The sequence below is a fragment of the Myotis myotis genome, unplaced genomic scaffold, assembly GCF_014108235.1.
Source record: "Myotis myotis isolate mMyoMyo1 unplaced genomic scaffold, mMyoMyo1.p scaffold_m19_p_2, whole genome shotgun sequence".
Taxonomy (NCBI): domain Eukaryota; kingdom Metazoa; phylum Chordata; class Mammalia; order Chiroptera; family Vespertilionidae; genus Myotis; species Myotis myotis.
In genome coordinates, this window is record NW_023416324.1 from 17338243 (window position 1) to 17352452 (window position 14210).

Here is a 14210-nt window from a genome sequence, read left to right on the forward strand (position 1 = left end):
ACAGGCCTTTGTGCTGGAGGCCTGGCAGTTGGTGAGAGGCATTGAGTCCCAACCGTCAGTGAGACTGTCTGGGGAAGAGGCGGGGAGGGCCCTGTCTCAGGAAGGGGAGACTCTTCCTCAGGTCTCAGCTTCTGTCCTGGCTCCTTGTGAGCCTGAGGGAGGCGAGGAGAGCTGCTCCCTGTGGTGACCCCTGCAGGTGGGGTGAGGCCTGCTGAAGTGTGTGCAGGTGCGATTCTGGCATCTGGACAGTCAGAGTGGGGAGGATGTATGTGTGTGTGTATGATTGTGGTTGTATGATTGTCGCCCAGGGCACAGGACATGTGTGGCCTGTCAGGGTATCTAGCCGTCTGGTTACTCTGTGTGGCAGGCTCTGAGTGTGGAGTAGGGAGGCGACCAGCTGCTTTGGTCCTGGGGGAGCCTGATGCTAGGGTATCCGGGTATCTAAAGGTTAAATTCTTGGAGTTTGGGTGCAGAGCTGTTTGGGTGGGTTGTGTTTCAGTATGTAAGTGTGGGTCTCCTCGTGCCAGGATGTGGAGGATCAGGGTGTGCCAACATAAGGATATCCTAGCGTCTCTGTAACCGGAGGTGGGTGTATCCAGGTGTCTGGGAGTCCTCAGGCTAATGGGTGTCCAAGTGCAGGAGGGTGTTTGTGTTGTGTCCAGCTGTGGGCTGTCCAGGTGCCTGGATGTCTGGGTGGGGGGTACGAAAGTGTCTGGATATCTGAGGTTGGGGTACCCCTGTATCCAGCAATGGGCTACACATGCGTTGGACTATCCGGTGTTTGTGAGTCTGGCCATGGGGTGCCCCGTGGTCGGTGTGTCTGTTTGTATGCTTAGGTGTGTATGCCTCCAGGAAAGGGATGTGCATGTGGACCAGGAACTGGGACTGTGTCAGCTCAGCTTCTGACACCCCCTTCCCTGGGTCTTGCCTCCAGACTTTCCTTTAGACCCCAAGGCCAGGAGCCTCTGGAGGAGGCCCGGTTTCTCCGTGGTTAGTCAGCTTAGAGCTGCACATTCCAGTAGAACTTCCTTGCAGCGATGGACATGTCTCTCCCTGCACTCTCTAATACGATGGCCATGGAGTCACGTGTGGTTATTAAATTTAAGTTCGTTAAAATTCATTGAAATAAAAACTCAGTCCCTTAGTCTCACCAGCCAGATTTCAAGTCCTCAAGGGTTGCACATTGCTAGTGGCTATCATATTGGTCAGCGCGGGTAGAGAACATGTCTGCCCAGCAGAAAGCTCTATGGACAGTGCTGGTCTAGCAGTGCGAGGCCTGCAGCATCTTCATGAGGCCTGGACACCCCAGGGAGGGGCCTGGGTCTGCTGCTGCCCATCACTCAGCAGCTGATGAAGACGCTTTGGTTGAACCTATGACGCCAGCTCCATCATTTCGTGCCTGGACTATTGCAGTAGCGCCCTCCTTGGTCTTTATTCTGCCACCAGCCTTCCAATGCTTCCATTGCCCTGAGACCTGCATGACTTCTCTCAGGCAGACACAGGATGCTGCCATGCCATGGCCTCAAGCCCTCCAGCTCCCAGGGGACAAAACCCAAACCCTGACATGGCAGGCGAGGCCCTGCATGACCAGCGCCTGCTTTCCATGACAGCTTCATGCTTAGGCCTCTCCTCCCGACCCCACTCCTTTCTGTCCATACCTTGTCTTCCAGGTTCACCAGGCCAGACTGATCCCAGGTTCTTTCACATGTCTCTACCTTTGCATATGCTCTGCCTCCTTACCCCCTCTCTCCCCTTCCCCCTCCTCGGGGCCCGCCTACTCATCCAGTCTTCCTTGAGCTGTGCTATCACTTCCCCTGCCCTCCTGGCACAGCACAGTGGGTCAGTTCTCCCAGATGCCGTGCGACAGCATTTGGCACTGGTTTTCTGTCTCCTTCCCCATTAGGCTGGGCTGGGAGCTCCTGAGGGCTGGGTTGAGCCTCTGTCATCTCCCATCCCCAGGGCCTTGTACATGGCAGGTGCCACTCCGTGTTTGCATTGATGTGAGCCTCTGGGTACACAGGGAAGGTTCGGTGGGGGTGGCAGGTGGAGCTGGAGCTCCAGAGGGCAGCCCTGGATGGGGCTGGTATGCCCCCTTGGCTGGCTCTGGGCAGGGGCTGCTGTAGCCTGGAGAATGGCTAGGGGAGGGCTGGGTTGGACACCTCAGAAGAGGCTGTTGTGACAGGTCTTGGGCAGATTCCCAGGGTGCAGAGCCCAGAACCTGGTGGTGAATCAGAAGGGACGAGGAGAAAGGGGGCTTAGAGAGGTCAGTGAGGTTTTGGAGTTGATTGTGGAAGTAGGTGGGAGGAAGGAGTGGATGGGGAAATTGGGTGTTGTTGGGGCACAGGACATATGTGATGGTCAGGATCACAGCTGGGGTTGGAGTGATGGGACAACGGGGGGAATGGGAGATCACTAGTGATGAAGATACATGGCGGGGGCACAGCTGGGAATGAAGGGACAAGGAATTGAACGAACAGCTGAGGGTTGGGGGACATACGAGGGATAGAGAGAAGGGGGATTTGGAACAGCTGGGGGATAAGAGGTGACAACTGGGAGGTGTCAGAAGCTTATCTGGGCAGGATAAGTGGGTCTCCTCTGAGAAGGTGGGAATTGCCCTGCTCAGAATGTATGTACGTATGTATGTGTGTGTTTACATGTGAGTGCATGTGTGTAAATATGTGTTTTACCTAGAATGTGGTGGTTAAGATCATGGCCTCGGGAGCCAGATCATCTGGGTTCTAATCCTGGCTCCACCACTGCTAGCCGTTCAGCACTTGGGCAAGTCACTTGACTTCTCTGGGCCTTTAGTGTTCTCATCTGTGAGATGGGGGTAATTATAGAACACACTGCATGGGGTTGCTATGAGGGTATATTCCATTTTCATCCATACAGAGTGTAGAACAGGTCCTGGCCCATGGTAAGCACTGTGTACTAGTAAGTACTAGCTATTATTAACTGTGCATTCTTGGCTTCTGATGAAGTCCAGGCCCAGGACGGGTAAAGAGTGATCAGCCAGATTGATTGGGTCTGGCTCGCCTCTCACTTCCACCCCGCTGTTTACACCAACTTGCCGCCCACTCTGTACCAGGGCCCAGTCCAATGGGTCTCCCTCTCTGTCTCTCTCCTGCTCTGCCCTACACTGCTCTGCCCTGGGCTGGGGGCCAGGGGCTGTGCTTTAATTGTCCAAAAGCTTTTTAGCAGAATCTGAATTCATTGTTTGCCTGCCAGCGCGCTGGGGCCCTCCTCAGAGATAAATACCTGGACAATGTGCTCAGTTCTGGCTGCCCGTCCCCTGGGCAGCAGTGGTTTCATCCTGTGCCCTTGGAGAGTCACTGAGGTGGACGGTGTTGGGGGTTGGAGCACAGGGGACCCACAGAGCAGACACGGCTCCTAACCCAGGGGGTAGCCTGTTCTCCCTGACAGAGCTCAGGCCCAGAGTTTTCCAGGGCTCTGGGCTCCCTGCTCTCCAGGGCAGCACAGGGAAGCATGTGCAACCTTCCACACACACTTTCGCAATGTGCCGCCTCGTTGCCTTACGCTAATAACTGCGCTGCATCATGGCCCTGGACTGCTCGCAGTGTGTGTTCTCTGGGGTTCCTGGGCCCAGCCCCTCAGGACTGGACCACACCGCACTGCGTCTCAGCCTTACACAGCATGGCCGTGCCAGGATCCTGCATTGCATTGGCTGCGTGTCATAGACTCCATCTTTGCATTGTCTCCTTGTACTGCACCTCCATCCTGCAGCTGTCCTGCCACTTATGTCTTTGCAACTGTCCTCTGTGCGATGTTACTCTTTCGGGCCTCGCTGTTGCATTGGGCTTGTGGACTCTCTTAGGAGTTGGGCATGGCTCCTAGCAATGCACCACTGTGCTGTGCCAACAGATGGCATGCCACCACAACACTGCATCTTTGCGTCGCGTGGCATGTCTGCCTGCTCCTGGCCTAGCCCTTCGCACTGCGCCACTGCCTTGTAACGCTGTTCCCTGTGGGATCCCGCCCTTTCTTGATCTCACCACTGAGGCGTCTGCTGGTGGTGTCTCCCAGGTTCCTGTTGGCAGCCCCAGTTGAACAGCATCTTTGCCTGGACGCCATCCCTGCACGCACCTCTGCCCCTCCTTGCACACTGCTCAGGGGGCCTGTACGTACACTGCAGCTGGGGCCCGCTTTGTTGGGCTTGGGGACTGGCCTGGGTTTTTATGGACAGCACCCATTCACAGTACCCAGCTGTGCACGTGTGCACCGCCCAGGGTTACTGCCCGGACTCCACCCTGCCCTGTACCCGCTCACAGTTGGGTCATGCGCACTCTACTGGATATCAGGGCCCAGAGCCCTTGCACTGAATTCACTGTTCCACGCACCTTCACTGCACTCCATGTTGGTGCATGTTTCTACCCCTGCCCTCATGTCTACACGTACTCTGCTCCTTGGGACTGTGTTGAGCTTATATTCCACACCCAGCAGTTCCTTTGGCATCGCTCGTGTCCTTCTCTTCCCTGTATCTCTGTGCCTACACTGGACACATCCTTTCTGTGAGAATTCGGAGAGCACCTATGTGCCTGGCCCTGTGCTAGAGTCTGGAGGGGAAGAATTAGCAAGGTTTGAACTTAGCACCTGGGCACTCTCCATACACCACTCTCCAATCGCACTGCACTGTGCGCTTGCCTCTGTGAAGTTCTGGGTCACGTCCACGAGGGAGGAGGCACCTCTACGCTGCATCATGGTGCTGGCCAGTTGGGCGGTGCCATTAAAGGTGTCTGTACTGGGCTCTGTGCACGCCGTGTGCTCTGCTCCCCTGCGTTGTGTAACTGCATTGTGCCTCTGTGTTTTGTGTGCAGCGGCTGACTCGTACCCACAGCAACACCACATCGTGGTACACATAGCCCTCTCCTTCCACGGGACTGTTAGGAAGCATAGTTCTTTGTGCTACATGGTTTGTGCACAGCCCTCTGCCTCTCTATTCTGTACTGTGGCTTTATATGATACAGGGTGTCTTCATGCAGGAGTCTGTGCACTCTTTGCCCATTGTACTTCCACACAGCACAGCCCTCCATTCAGTCCTTTGCCTCCCGATGGAGTCCTGCCCCACCCTGTGCCTTTCCCTTACACTGCCAATATGGCAGCCCTACTGTTAACCTTGGGATTTGGGATACATATTGATCAGGGAGATGGGGAGTGGGTCTGGCCTGTTTCCCTTGCTGTAGTTGGCTTCCTTCTATCCTCAGTGGAGATGAAGGATGTTGTGGCTGGCCTCTGTGTTGGCTGCTGTAGGGCAAGCATGTCAAACTCACGGCTGGTGGGCCGCATGTTTGACATGCTTGCTGTAGGGGTACCAGCTCAGCTTACTGTCCCGGTGGTGATCTTCCTGGTTGCAGCTATGCTCAATCCGCTGTGATCAGAAGGTGGACATATTGCTGCCAGCCCTGCCCTTAATTAATTGCTCATCAATTATTCAGGGCTCTGGAGGGCAGTTCCAGAGAGACCTGGCTGAGGTTTGGATATGTTTATCTGGACAAGGAGAGCAGTGAAGAGGGCTGGGTCAGGTGTTTGGGCTGGAGTCATGGTCCTTGACCTTAGGTGAGCTGGTTGGGGTCAGACTCTCAGGGATCCTAAGTCCAGCTACGACGGACCATCTACTCTACACAGGGTTTGAGGATGGGGTTGAAAGGTATGAGACAGTCCTTAACCTCAGAAAGGGAGGAGGTGGGGGTTAGACGGGCCTGAGATGGAGCCTAGTTGGTGTGAAGAACCTGGGGTAGGGCTGGGTTGGGCAAGAATGTCCAGGGGTGAGGCCTGTGTTGGTTCCGGGGTTGGGCTGGTTACCTAGAATAGGGGTGTGCCTTCAGATGATCAAATAGACCTGTGTTGTCATTGGGGTTGTATTTGGGTTCCCCAGGTCTGGGTTGGGGCTGTGCCTGCGGTTGGGTGTGACCCAGCCCTTACATTTATAATCTTTTGGGAAAAGTTTTGTTTCTCCCGGGGCCACCCGTGGGAACTGAATGCTCTGTTGACAAACTGAAGGGAACACAGATCTCATTGCACACAAACTCTGTTTACTGAGGGTCATGAGAAAACATGGGTAGCGCTGGCAGCCACAGCTGGCACAGAGCACTATCCCCTGTCTAGTGGGGAGGAGTCTGGTGCTCACATGCTTGTGGTCACGCTCACATGCACACACGTATACTCGCACAACTCCCCTCCACTCTGCCATGTAACACCCCCCCTGGGGCACAGGCTTATCACTGAATATGCTCATTACCTCTGCACAGCAACACATACCTGCACACCACAGCTCCACCGCACACTGCCTGGGGGCCATCCTTTGAGACACCCATGCCCACTCTCCCTCTCCCCCATAGTATCTATCTCTGCCCTCAAGTAATTTGTGCTCACGTGCATCCTTACACAAATGGAATCAGAATTCTGGAGGTGGAATCCACGGTCACCCAGTTCCCCATTTGCATTTCATAAGTGAGGAAGCAGGGGTTCAGAGAGGGCAAACCACATGCCCATGGTCACAGAGGATGTTAGAGGCTCAGAAGCAACTAGGTCCAGGTCTCCTGCCTCCCACTTGAGTATTTGTAAGTTGGTATCAGGCTATCAGTCTCACAGCCATGTGCACGCACACGCACACACACACACACACACACACACACACACACACACACACAACACACGCACCTTGTGGAAACAAGCAGTGGAGTGGTGGAGACCCCCACACCAGGCTTAAACCAGGGACACCCCCTCCCACACTCTGGCTCCTCCTGCAGAGGTTGCTTTGCCCCTTACACCACCCCATCCAGAGCCCAGCCGGATGTGGATAAACCATCCTCCTGCCTTCCCAAATTGTGGCTGACGGTTGCTCAGGCAACCGCCTGCCAGATTGGGGAGATTAGCTGAGGAATGTCGCTGGGCCAGTTTGAATTGATGCTGGGGGAGCTCCTGGTGGTCCTGCGTTGATTAAGCCCACCCTCTCTGGGAGGTCCTGGCAGAGATGGGTGCCCAAGGAGGGGCCTGGTTTTCTCCCTGCCCCTAGGCCAGTTGAGACGGTGTCCCTAAGGCTTGGACTAGGCTGGAGTAAGGGAGTGTGTGTGTGTGTGTGTGTGAACATTTGAGTGCGGGGCTGTGTGTGTGTGTATGTATGTGAGAACATTTGAGTGTGGGGCTGTGTGTGTGTGAACATTTGAGTGTGGGGCTGTGTGTGTGTGAACATTTGAGTGCAGGGCTGTGTGTGTGTGTGAACATTTGAGTGCAGGGCTGTGTGTGTGTGTGTGAGTGCGTGTGAACATTTGATTGCAGGGCTGTGTGTGTGTGTGTGTGTGAACATTTGAGTGTGGGGCTGTGTGTATGTAAACATTTGAGTGTGGGGCTGTGTGTGTGTGTGTGTGTATCTTTCTGAGTGAGAGCGGAGTGTGTGTTGTTTGCATCCAGGATGGGTCCCTGACATCTGACTCCCAACTCCTTGGTGGCTTGTCCCGCTCCTGATCCTGTAGTGCCCTCTGGAGAAGCCACCTGATTCTGTCTGTGCCTCACCTTCTTGAGTAATATAGGTGGCTTAACACCCAGTATCTGGGACTTCAGGTGTGGCCTCGGGCAAGCCACCTCATCTCTCTGTGCCTCAGTTTCCATCTGTTAAATAGGAATAATAATAGTGTTATCCATGTGGTATCCCTTTCCCCACTGGGTGCTGGGGGTGGAGTTCTTACAATATTTTGAGAAAAAAATTTTTTCTGAGACTCACATGGAGGATGAGTGATTTTTATTTGAGTGGAATTACATCCTTGGGTTTCCAAACTCCCATTTCCCTTAATCCAGTCCTGAAAGATGTGCAGCTGGGGATTCAGCAGAGCTATAAACAAAGCCAGGGTCCAGAGTTTCTGCTCCATGCTGGAACTGGGTCCGGTACAGCACCAGGCTAGTTGCAGTTCATTACTCCATTGTGTGGGGTTCACATGGCTCACACGTGAATGAATGTAGGGGAGCCAAGAATGGAGGGCATTCTTGTAGGGCAATGAATGTAGGGCACCCCCTTCAACAGGAGTCCTGAAAACACAGCGAGTGAATGCCTTTGTTTAGGGGATTAAATATCTCAAGTCTTTCTGCACTTGCAGCGGCCGTACCTGCTCTGGCCAATGACCTGTTCCCAGGTGTGACTGACGGACAAGTACCTCCCCTATGTCACCCAGACTTGACTGGGCATGCGTCTCTTCTCCCCCTGTCCAGATCTGCGAGGAGTAGACTGGTGGCTTCCTGGGGAGTGTTAAACTGAAGCTTCCTGGCAAAGCTGCACAGATGGCATGCTCTTTTGCTCCTTTGCAGTTATTCATAACTAGGTTAATCCACAACGCTACCAATAGTATTTACCTTCTGAGTTACTGTGAGGGTTCACCAGCGCAGGTGCTCATGGTGTAGGTGGCAGCCCCCTCGTGGTGGTGGTGACGTATGTGTACATGTCTGTGCCCATGTCTGTGTCGATAGAGCTGAGAGGGATTGCCGGCTACCATTCTTGCTCTGAACCCAAAGTCTGATCTAGTGTTTACCTCCGGGGCTGGTGGCTCCTTGCAGGAGTTGGGTCTCTAGCAGGAGCTGGGACTTGGCTTTGTGTCATCCAGACAGGAGGTGATGGGGTTGTTCCCATCCCAGGGTGAGCTGGGGACTGGTTGGGGGTGGGGTTCTCCTTAGGGAGACTGGCCCCAGAGATACTACCTGCTAAGGCTGTGGCTGGAATGGGCCTGGCCCAGAGATACAGGACTGGGGAGGGACATGGGTCAGGGAGTCATTCTGCCTAGGGGCACTCTAGTTGGAGTCAGTCAGCTGGGGAGGTCACCCTGGCTGGGGTCAGTTATAGGCGTCATTTGGCAGAGGTCAGGGGTCAGTCAGTCTGGTGGTCATTCTGGCTGAAGTCAGATGGTCTGGCAGTCATCTGAATGTCAGTGGGGTCACTCTGGCTCAGGTCTGTTTGTGTGGGGTCACTGACCTGGGTTAGTCAGTCTGAGGGCCATTCTGGGTAAGATCAATGGTCTGGGTGTCCCTCTAACCAGGTCAGTCAGCTGGGGAGTCCTGACAGCTCATGAAGGAAAGAGCTGGCACAATCGGGCTCGCCCCAGGACCAGGGGCGGGACCTCTGGGGCAGCTGCCTTGTTACTTGTGTAGCAACAGGAAGGGCCTGCACCCTCGCAGGGCTCTAAACTCTGGCTTCTCTTCATGGCAATCTCTCTGCCTCAGGGAGGCCTTGGCTAAGACCCTCAGGAGCAGACTCAGCTCAGGCTGAATGAAGTCACTTGTTCCCTCCTTCAGGAAGCCCTCCCTGACCATCCCTACTGGCGATGTCCTCTCTGTGCTGTGCTGTGGATCATTTTCTAGTGGGAAAGCTAAGACCTTCCCAGCACTGATGAGGTTAAAACGCACCTCCCACAGGCCACAGGCCACTCACTGTACAGACCAGGGCTTTTTACACAAAGGGGCAAAAGGCTCAGCCCAGGACTTGCCCCAGCTCTGGAGAGAGACTTCTGTGATTTCCTTGCATCCACTTGGTGCCATCCCTATGCCCACAACTCATCATTTTACACTCCGATAGGGTCCAAGAAGAGGAAAGGGAAACCCCCCACAATAGGAGCCCCTTTGTGCCTGGCTGTGCTGGGTGTTTCCATTATGTGATCCTCATAGCAACCTAGAGAAGTCCCTGCTGCAGGTGAAACAAGAGCCTCTGAGAGTGGTCACTGGCTGTGTGTGCAAAGTCCCCGCTGCTCCTGGCCCGCGGCACCCACTCTCCAATTGCTGTCTGTTTCTCTCCCCTCCTCTTCTTGAGCCTGGGAAGTAGCTCAGGTTCTCATAGTGAAGGCTTTTCTGGTGGGAGATGGGGACTTTGGCAGCTGACCAACATGGGCTCAAGTCCTGCTTGCTACTCATGTAGCCTCAAGTGGCACGTGTGAGGAGCCTGGTGTTCCCTGAGTGCTTGCATGTGCTAGGCACGGTGCTAAGTGGATCCCACAATGAATCCTCAACAACCGCCGTGTGGATGGGGAAACTGAGGCTCAGAAAGGAGAAGTGACTTGCCCACAGTCAAAAGGGTTGGCAAACTTCTGAGTCAAGAACCTTAGGAGTCCAAACTCCTAAGTCTGTCTGATACCAAAGCCACTCACTTATCTACCACGTTTACTGTAGACGAGCCCTTCACCCCTCGGAGCCTCAGTCACCGTGTCTGTCAAGGGCAGGCACCCAGGACAGGGCTGGCACGATTTGTGCCTGCTTCCTTGCCACTTGCTCAGGCATTTTCCAGCTCTCAGATGCTTCAGACTATCACTGAGGGGGACTCCAAACACTGAGGTTTGGGAGTGAGTACAGGGACCGGGTGCAGGTACTTTCTGAACCAGTGGTATTTGTATTAGGTGCCCAACTCAGGGCTTGGATGAGCGAGCTAAGATTTACGGGCCTCATTACCAACCAAAGGTCTCACTCACATCTATTTCAATCCCCTATTCCTTCCTCCTCTTCTCGTTTAAACTGTAAACATTGGTTCCAAATCATGAGAATTTGCTTCCTTTGCTCATGTGTGTGCCCAGTCCATATATGACCGTGCCCTTGTGTGTCATATTCCTGCAAGCAGAAACCTAAGTTGGGTGACTTTGGGCAATGACTGAATCTTCTAAGCTCATCTGTCAAGTAGGAATAATAGTGGTACCCGCTCAGAAGGCAAGGCCTAAATGCGAGTCTGCACCTATAAAGTTTAGCACTGTTCGGGGCTTGTTGTAAGCCTGAGATGATCTGTTGCCACTGTTATTTTTAAGCAGATACTGTCAGGGCTGGCTGAGGGCATTCATGACCCTGCTGGTCTCGGGGCCTTCTGTCTGTCCTCTATGGGAAGGTGGAGGGGCAGGTGATGGGCTCTGACTAGCAGTCAGGAGATCTCAGTTCAAACTCATTCAGCTTCTTTGGGCCTCGGTTTCCTCATCTGTAAAATGGGGGTAATTCTAAGTCCTAATCTCACGAATTGTTGTGAGGTTCTAATGATATAGCAGTAATGATAACTAGTTTTTCTGGGTAGGGTCTTTGATGGGTGGTTGAGCAGTGCGTGTGTGGGGGTGTCCTGGGAAGTACTGGAGGAGTGGGCAATGTGGGGAGGTCTTGTATTGGGAGGAGACAATGTAAAGAGAGCTTTGGTAGAGGGAGAGGGTGGAGGAGGGAGAGTTTTGTTGGAGGGAGCAGTGAGGGGAGGGCCTGTGGAGAGGGAGGGGGGCAGGGTAGGCCTGGGTAGGAAGGGAGTGTGGGTGCACCTGGAGGTAGTCCAGGAGCCCCCCTGGATAGCAGCCCTGCCCTAGCCTTGGCTAACCAGGCCCTGCCCTCACAGCTGGCTGCACCTTCGAGGAGACAAGTGACTCAGCAGTGCCCTGTGAGTACAGCCAGGCCCAGTACGACGACTTCCAGTGGGAGCAGGTGCGGATCCAACCTGGTACCCGGGCTCCTGCGGACCTGCCCCATGGTGAGTCTACTCTGTCACCATTCCCCATTTGTCTCCTGCTGGGGGCATTCTGCCGCCCTGCTATGTGACCTTGGGTACATTACTTAACCTCTCGGGGCCTCATCTGCTTTGGCATCTGTAATGACATACATGACACTGAAGGTGAAGCTCTCTGGACACTGCCCAGCTATGTACATCAGGGAGTTTCCCTGTAAAATCGATGCAGGCTCAAGTATTCAAAGACCCTCTTTTTTTGCCCAGCTGGTGTGGCTCAGTGGATGAGCATCCACCTATGAACCAGGAGATCACGGTTCGATTCCCGACTAGGGCATATGCCCAGGTTGTGGGCTCAATCCCCAATGGGGGGCTTTGAGAAGGCAGCCAATCAATGATTCTCTCTCATCATTGATGTTTCTCTTTCCGTCTCCCTTCCTCTTTGAAATAAGAAAATATATATTAAAAAAGAAAAGACCTTCTTTATTCACTGAGAGCCTCTGAATCCTGGGTTCCCAGGACTTGAAGATGCTGAAAGAGCAGTAACATTGGGGCTGGATGTGTATAAAACCTTCCTTCCTCTGCCTCCTTTTCCTGCAAGTCCCAGATCCTTTCCACTCCACAATGCCCTGACCCTGTTTCAGGCTGGGGAACTGTGTCATTGTGAGCCCTGGGACTCGGAAGACTAATGACATGGATTCTAGTCCTGGCCTCCTGCTCTGATGATGGCCCCTGGAACCCTGGTTCCAGAATCATGAAGACTGAGCTTCAAATCCTGGCATTATCACTTTATCAGCTGTGTGACCTGGGCAAGTCACTTCATTTCCCTGAGCTCCCATGTTCTTACCTGTAAAATGGGGAGAATATTTATTTCACAGGGTTATTAGATAATGTCTATATAAGGTACATAACATGGGTAGCATTTAGGGGTTCAATGAATGTTTAGTTGCTATTGTTGGAGGTATTTGAGGGAGCCCAATTATTAGCACCCCTCTTCAGTGGGTGCAGAATCAACTGGGAGTTAAGAAAAGGGTAAGACAGATAGAGGCCAACATATCAACCTTATTACCGTTAAAAGCTGGGTGGGAGGAGATAGCAGTGTGAGAACCACATGGGCCTGCTGAGGGAGCCTCAGAATTGACAGCCTGCGGACCCCTTCCTCTGCCCTGTCACAGTAGTGGGCCAGAGTCTTGGCTCTCAGAACTGCTGTCAAGGGTGCAGGGAAGGGCAGCAAAGATTCTCAGTGGTGAGGCCAGGAGCTGAAGCCAACAGGAGAGAGGCCCTCCGCTGCCTGGCCTGGGGGGCCTCCAAATCCTCATCTCTTATCATTGGCATTGCCTCCTGGAGGCCTCCCTGCCTCCCCCTCCTGTGCCCCTGTGCCCACCCTGGGACTCCCATCTCTGTCTTTGCAGGGCTCTCAGTCCCTTGTGTGAGCCCTGTATTATCAGGTATCAGAGTCTGATCTGGGTGAGAGTGATCTATCAAGGTGCCCACGGTAGGGCACTGTGTGGGCCGTCTCCATATCCCCAGGGCCCCACTCTCAGTCTGGTACCTGGTTGGCACTCAGGTACAAGGTGATTTGCATTCACCTATAACAGTCCTGACCACTCTGTGCGGGCTCTCTCTTTCTCTCCCACACACAAATAGAGGTATATCCAGTGGGAAAGGGGAAAGAGAAATTTAGCAAGTAGCAGGGGCCTTGTGCTGGATCCTGGGGAAGCAGGGGTCAGCAAGATGGGCACAGTCCTGCTTCCTTGGTGCTCTCCTTTAAGATAAGGGTATTAGGGTAGAGAGAGAAGGAAAGAGGCAGAGAGCAGGAGAGAGAAAGAAGAGCCACAGGACTGAAGGGAGTAAATGAAAGAAGGGGGGGGGGGGGGGAGGGGTGTGTGTGTGCAGAGTGAGAGCAAGGCAGAGGGAGCAGAAGGAAGAGACAAGAACAAAGTGTCAGATTGAAAGGGGGAGGAAGACGCACACAGCTGCTCACAGGGAGAGGAGAGAGGAGGGGGGGTGGTGTGGGGCCTAGAGAGACTGCGGAGGACTGGGGCTGCCCCTTCCTGAGTGGGGACGGGGACCTGGGTTTTTGTTTGCTACCCACCAGGACCGGACCAGGAGCAGCCTCCACAGGCTTCTGGCTCACAAAGATGAATGAGATCGCCTCCTTGGAGTCCCTGGGGAGTCATCTCAGAGCTGGGAGCTGAATGAGCTTGTGTTGGCTGGCAGCCAAGCCCGGGAGGAGGCAGCGCTGGGTGGCTGCGGGCACCCCGTTGGCAGCTGCTGGGGCCTTCTCCCCACAGAAGGGAAGCCATAATCCCTCAGCCAGGTCCTGAGGAGTCAGCCCACTCTGTCACCCGACTTCCAGGCCAGCAGACAGCCTGGATCTCTGGGGAAGGGGCAGGGCTGCCTTTCTCTAGGTTGGAAATCAAGAGACATGTAACCCAGGAATTTAGACTCAGGAGGTGGGGGCTGGAAGGGAAGTTAGAGTCTTTTCATTGAATCTGTTCTATACAGTCATTCTGGTTGGGTTCAGAGCCTGTGCTGGGGACACAGTGGAACCCTGAGGCATCATGGGCTGGTGGGAAACACACACACCTTTATTCATGATCTAAGGGCCAAGAGAGAAGCCCGCAGAAGGAGGGAGGAAGGGGGGGGAGACTTCAGAAGAGGTGGCCTTTGAGGGCTTGTCGTGCCAGACTCTTGACTGCTGAGATGAATGACATGGTCCCTGCCTCCAAGGACAGCTCAGAGCGTGGGGAAAGCCTTG

At 54.0% G+C, this 14210-nt stretch overlaps 1 protein-coding gene across 6 annotated transcripts in view; it reads left to right on the forward strand.

Moving 5' to 3' along the window:
- PTPRU (protein tyrosine phosphatase receptor type U) overlaps positions 1 to 14210 on the forward strand; it is a 78887-nt gene that overhangs the window by 4267 nt on the left and 60410 nt on the right. For all 6 annotated transcript variants that reach the window (XM_036349337.1, XM_036349336.1, XM_036349340.1 and 3 more), the window contains exon 2: positions 11345 to 11476. In XM_036349337.1, the coding sequence (XP_036205230.1) occupies positions 11345 to 11476 (132 nt within the window). The remainder of the gene's footprint in view (positions 1 to 11344; positions 11477 to 14210) is intronic.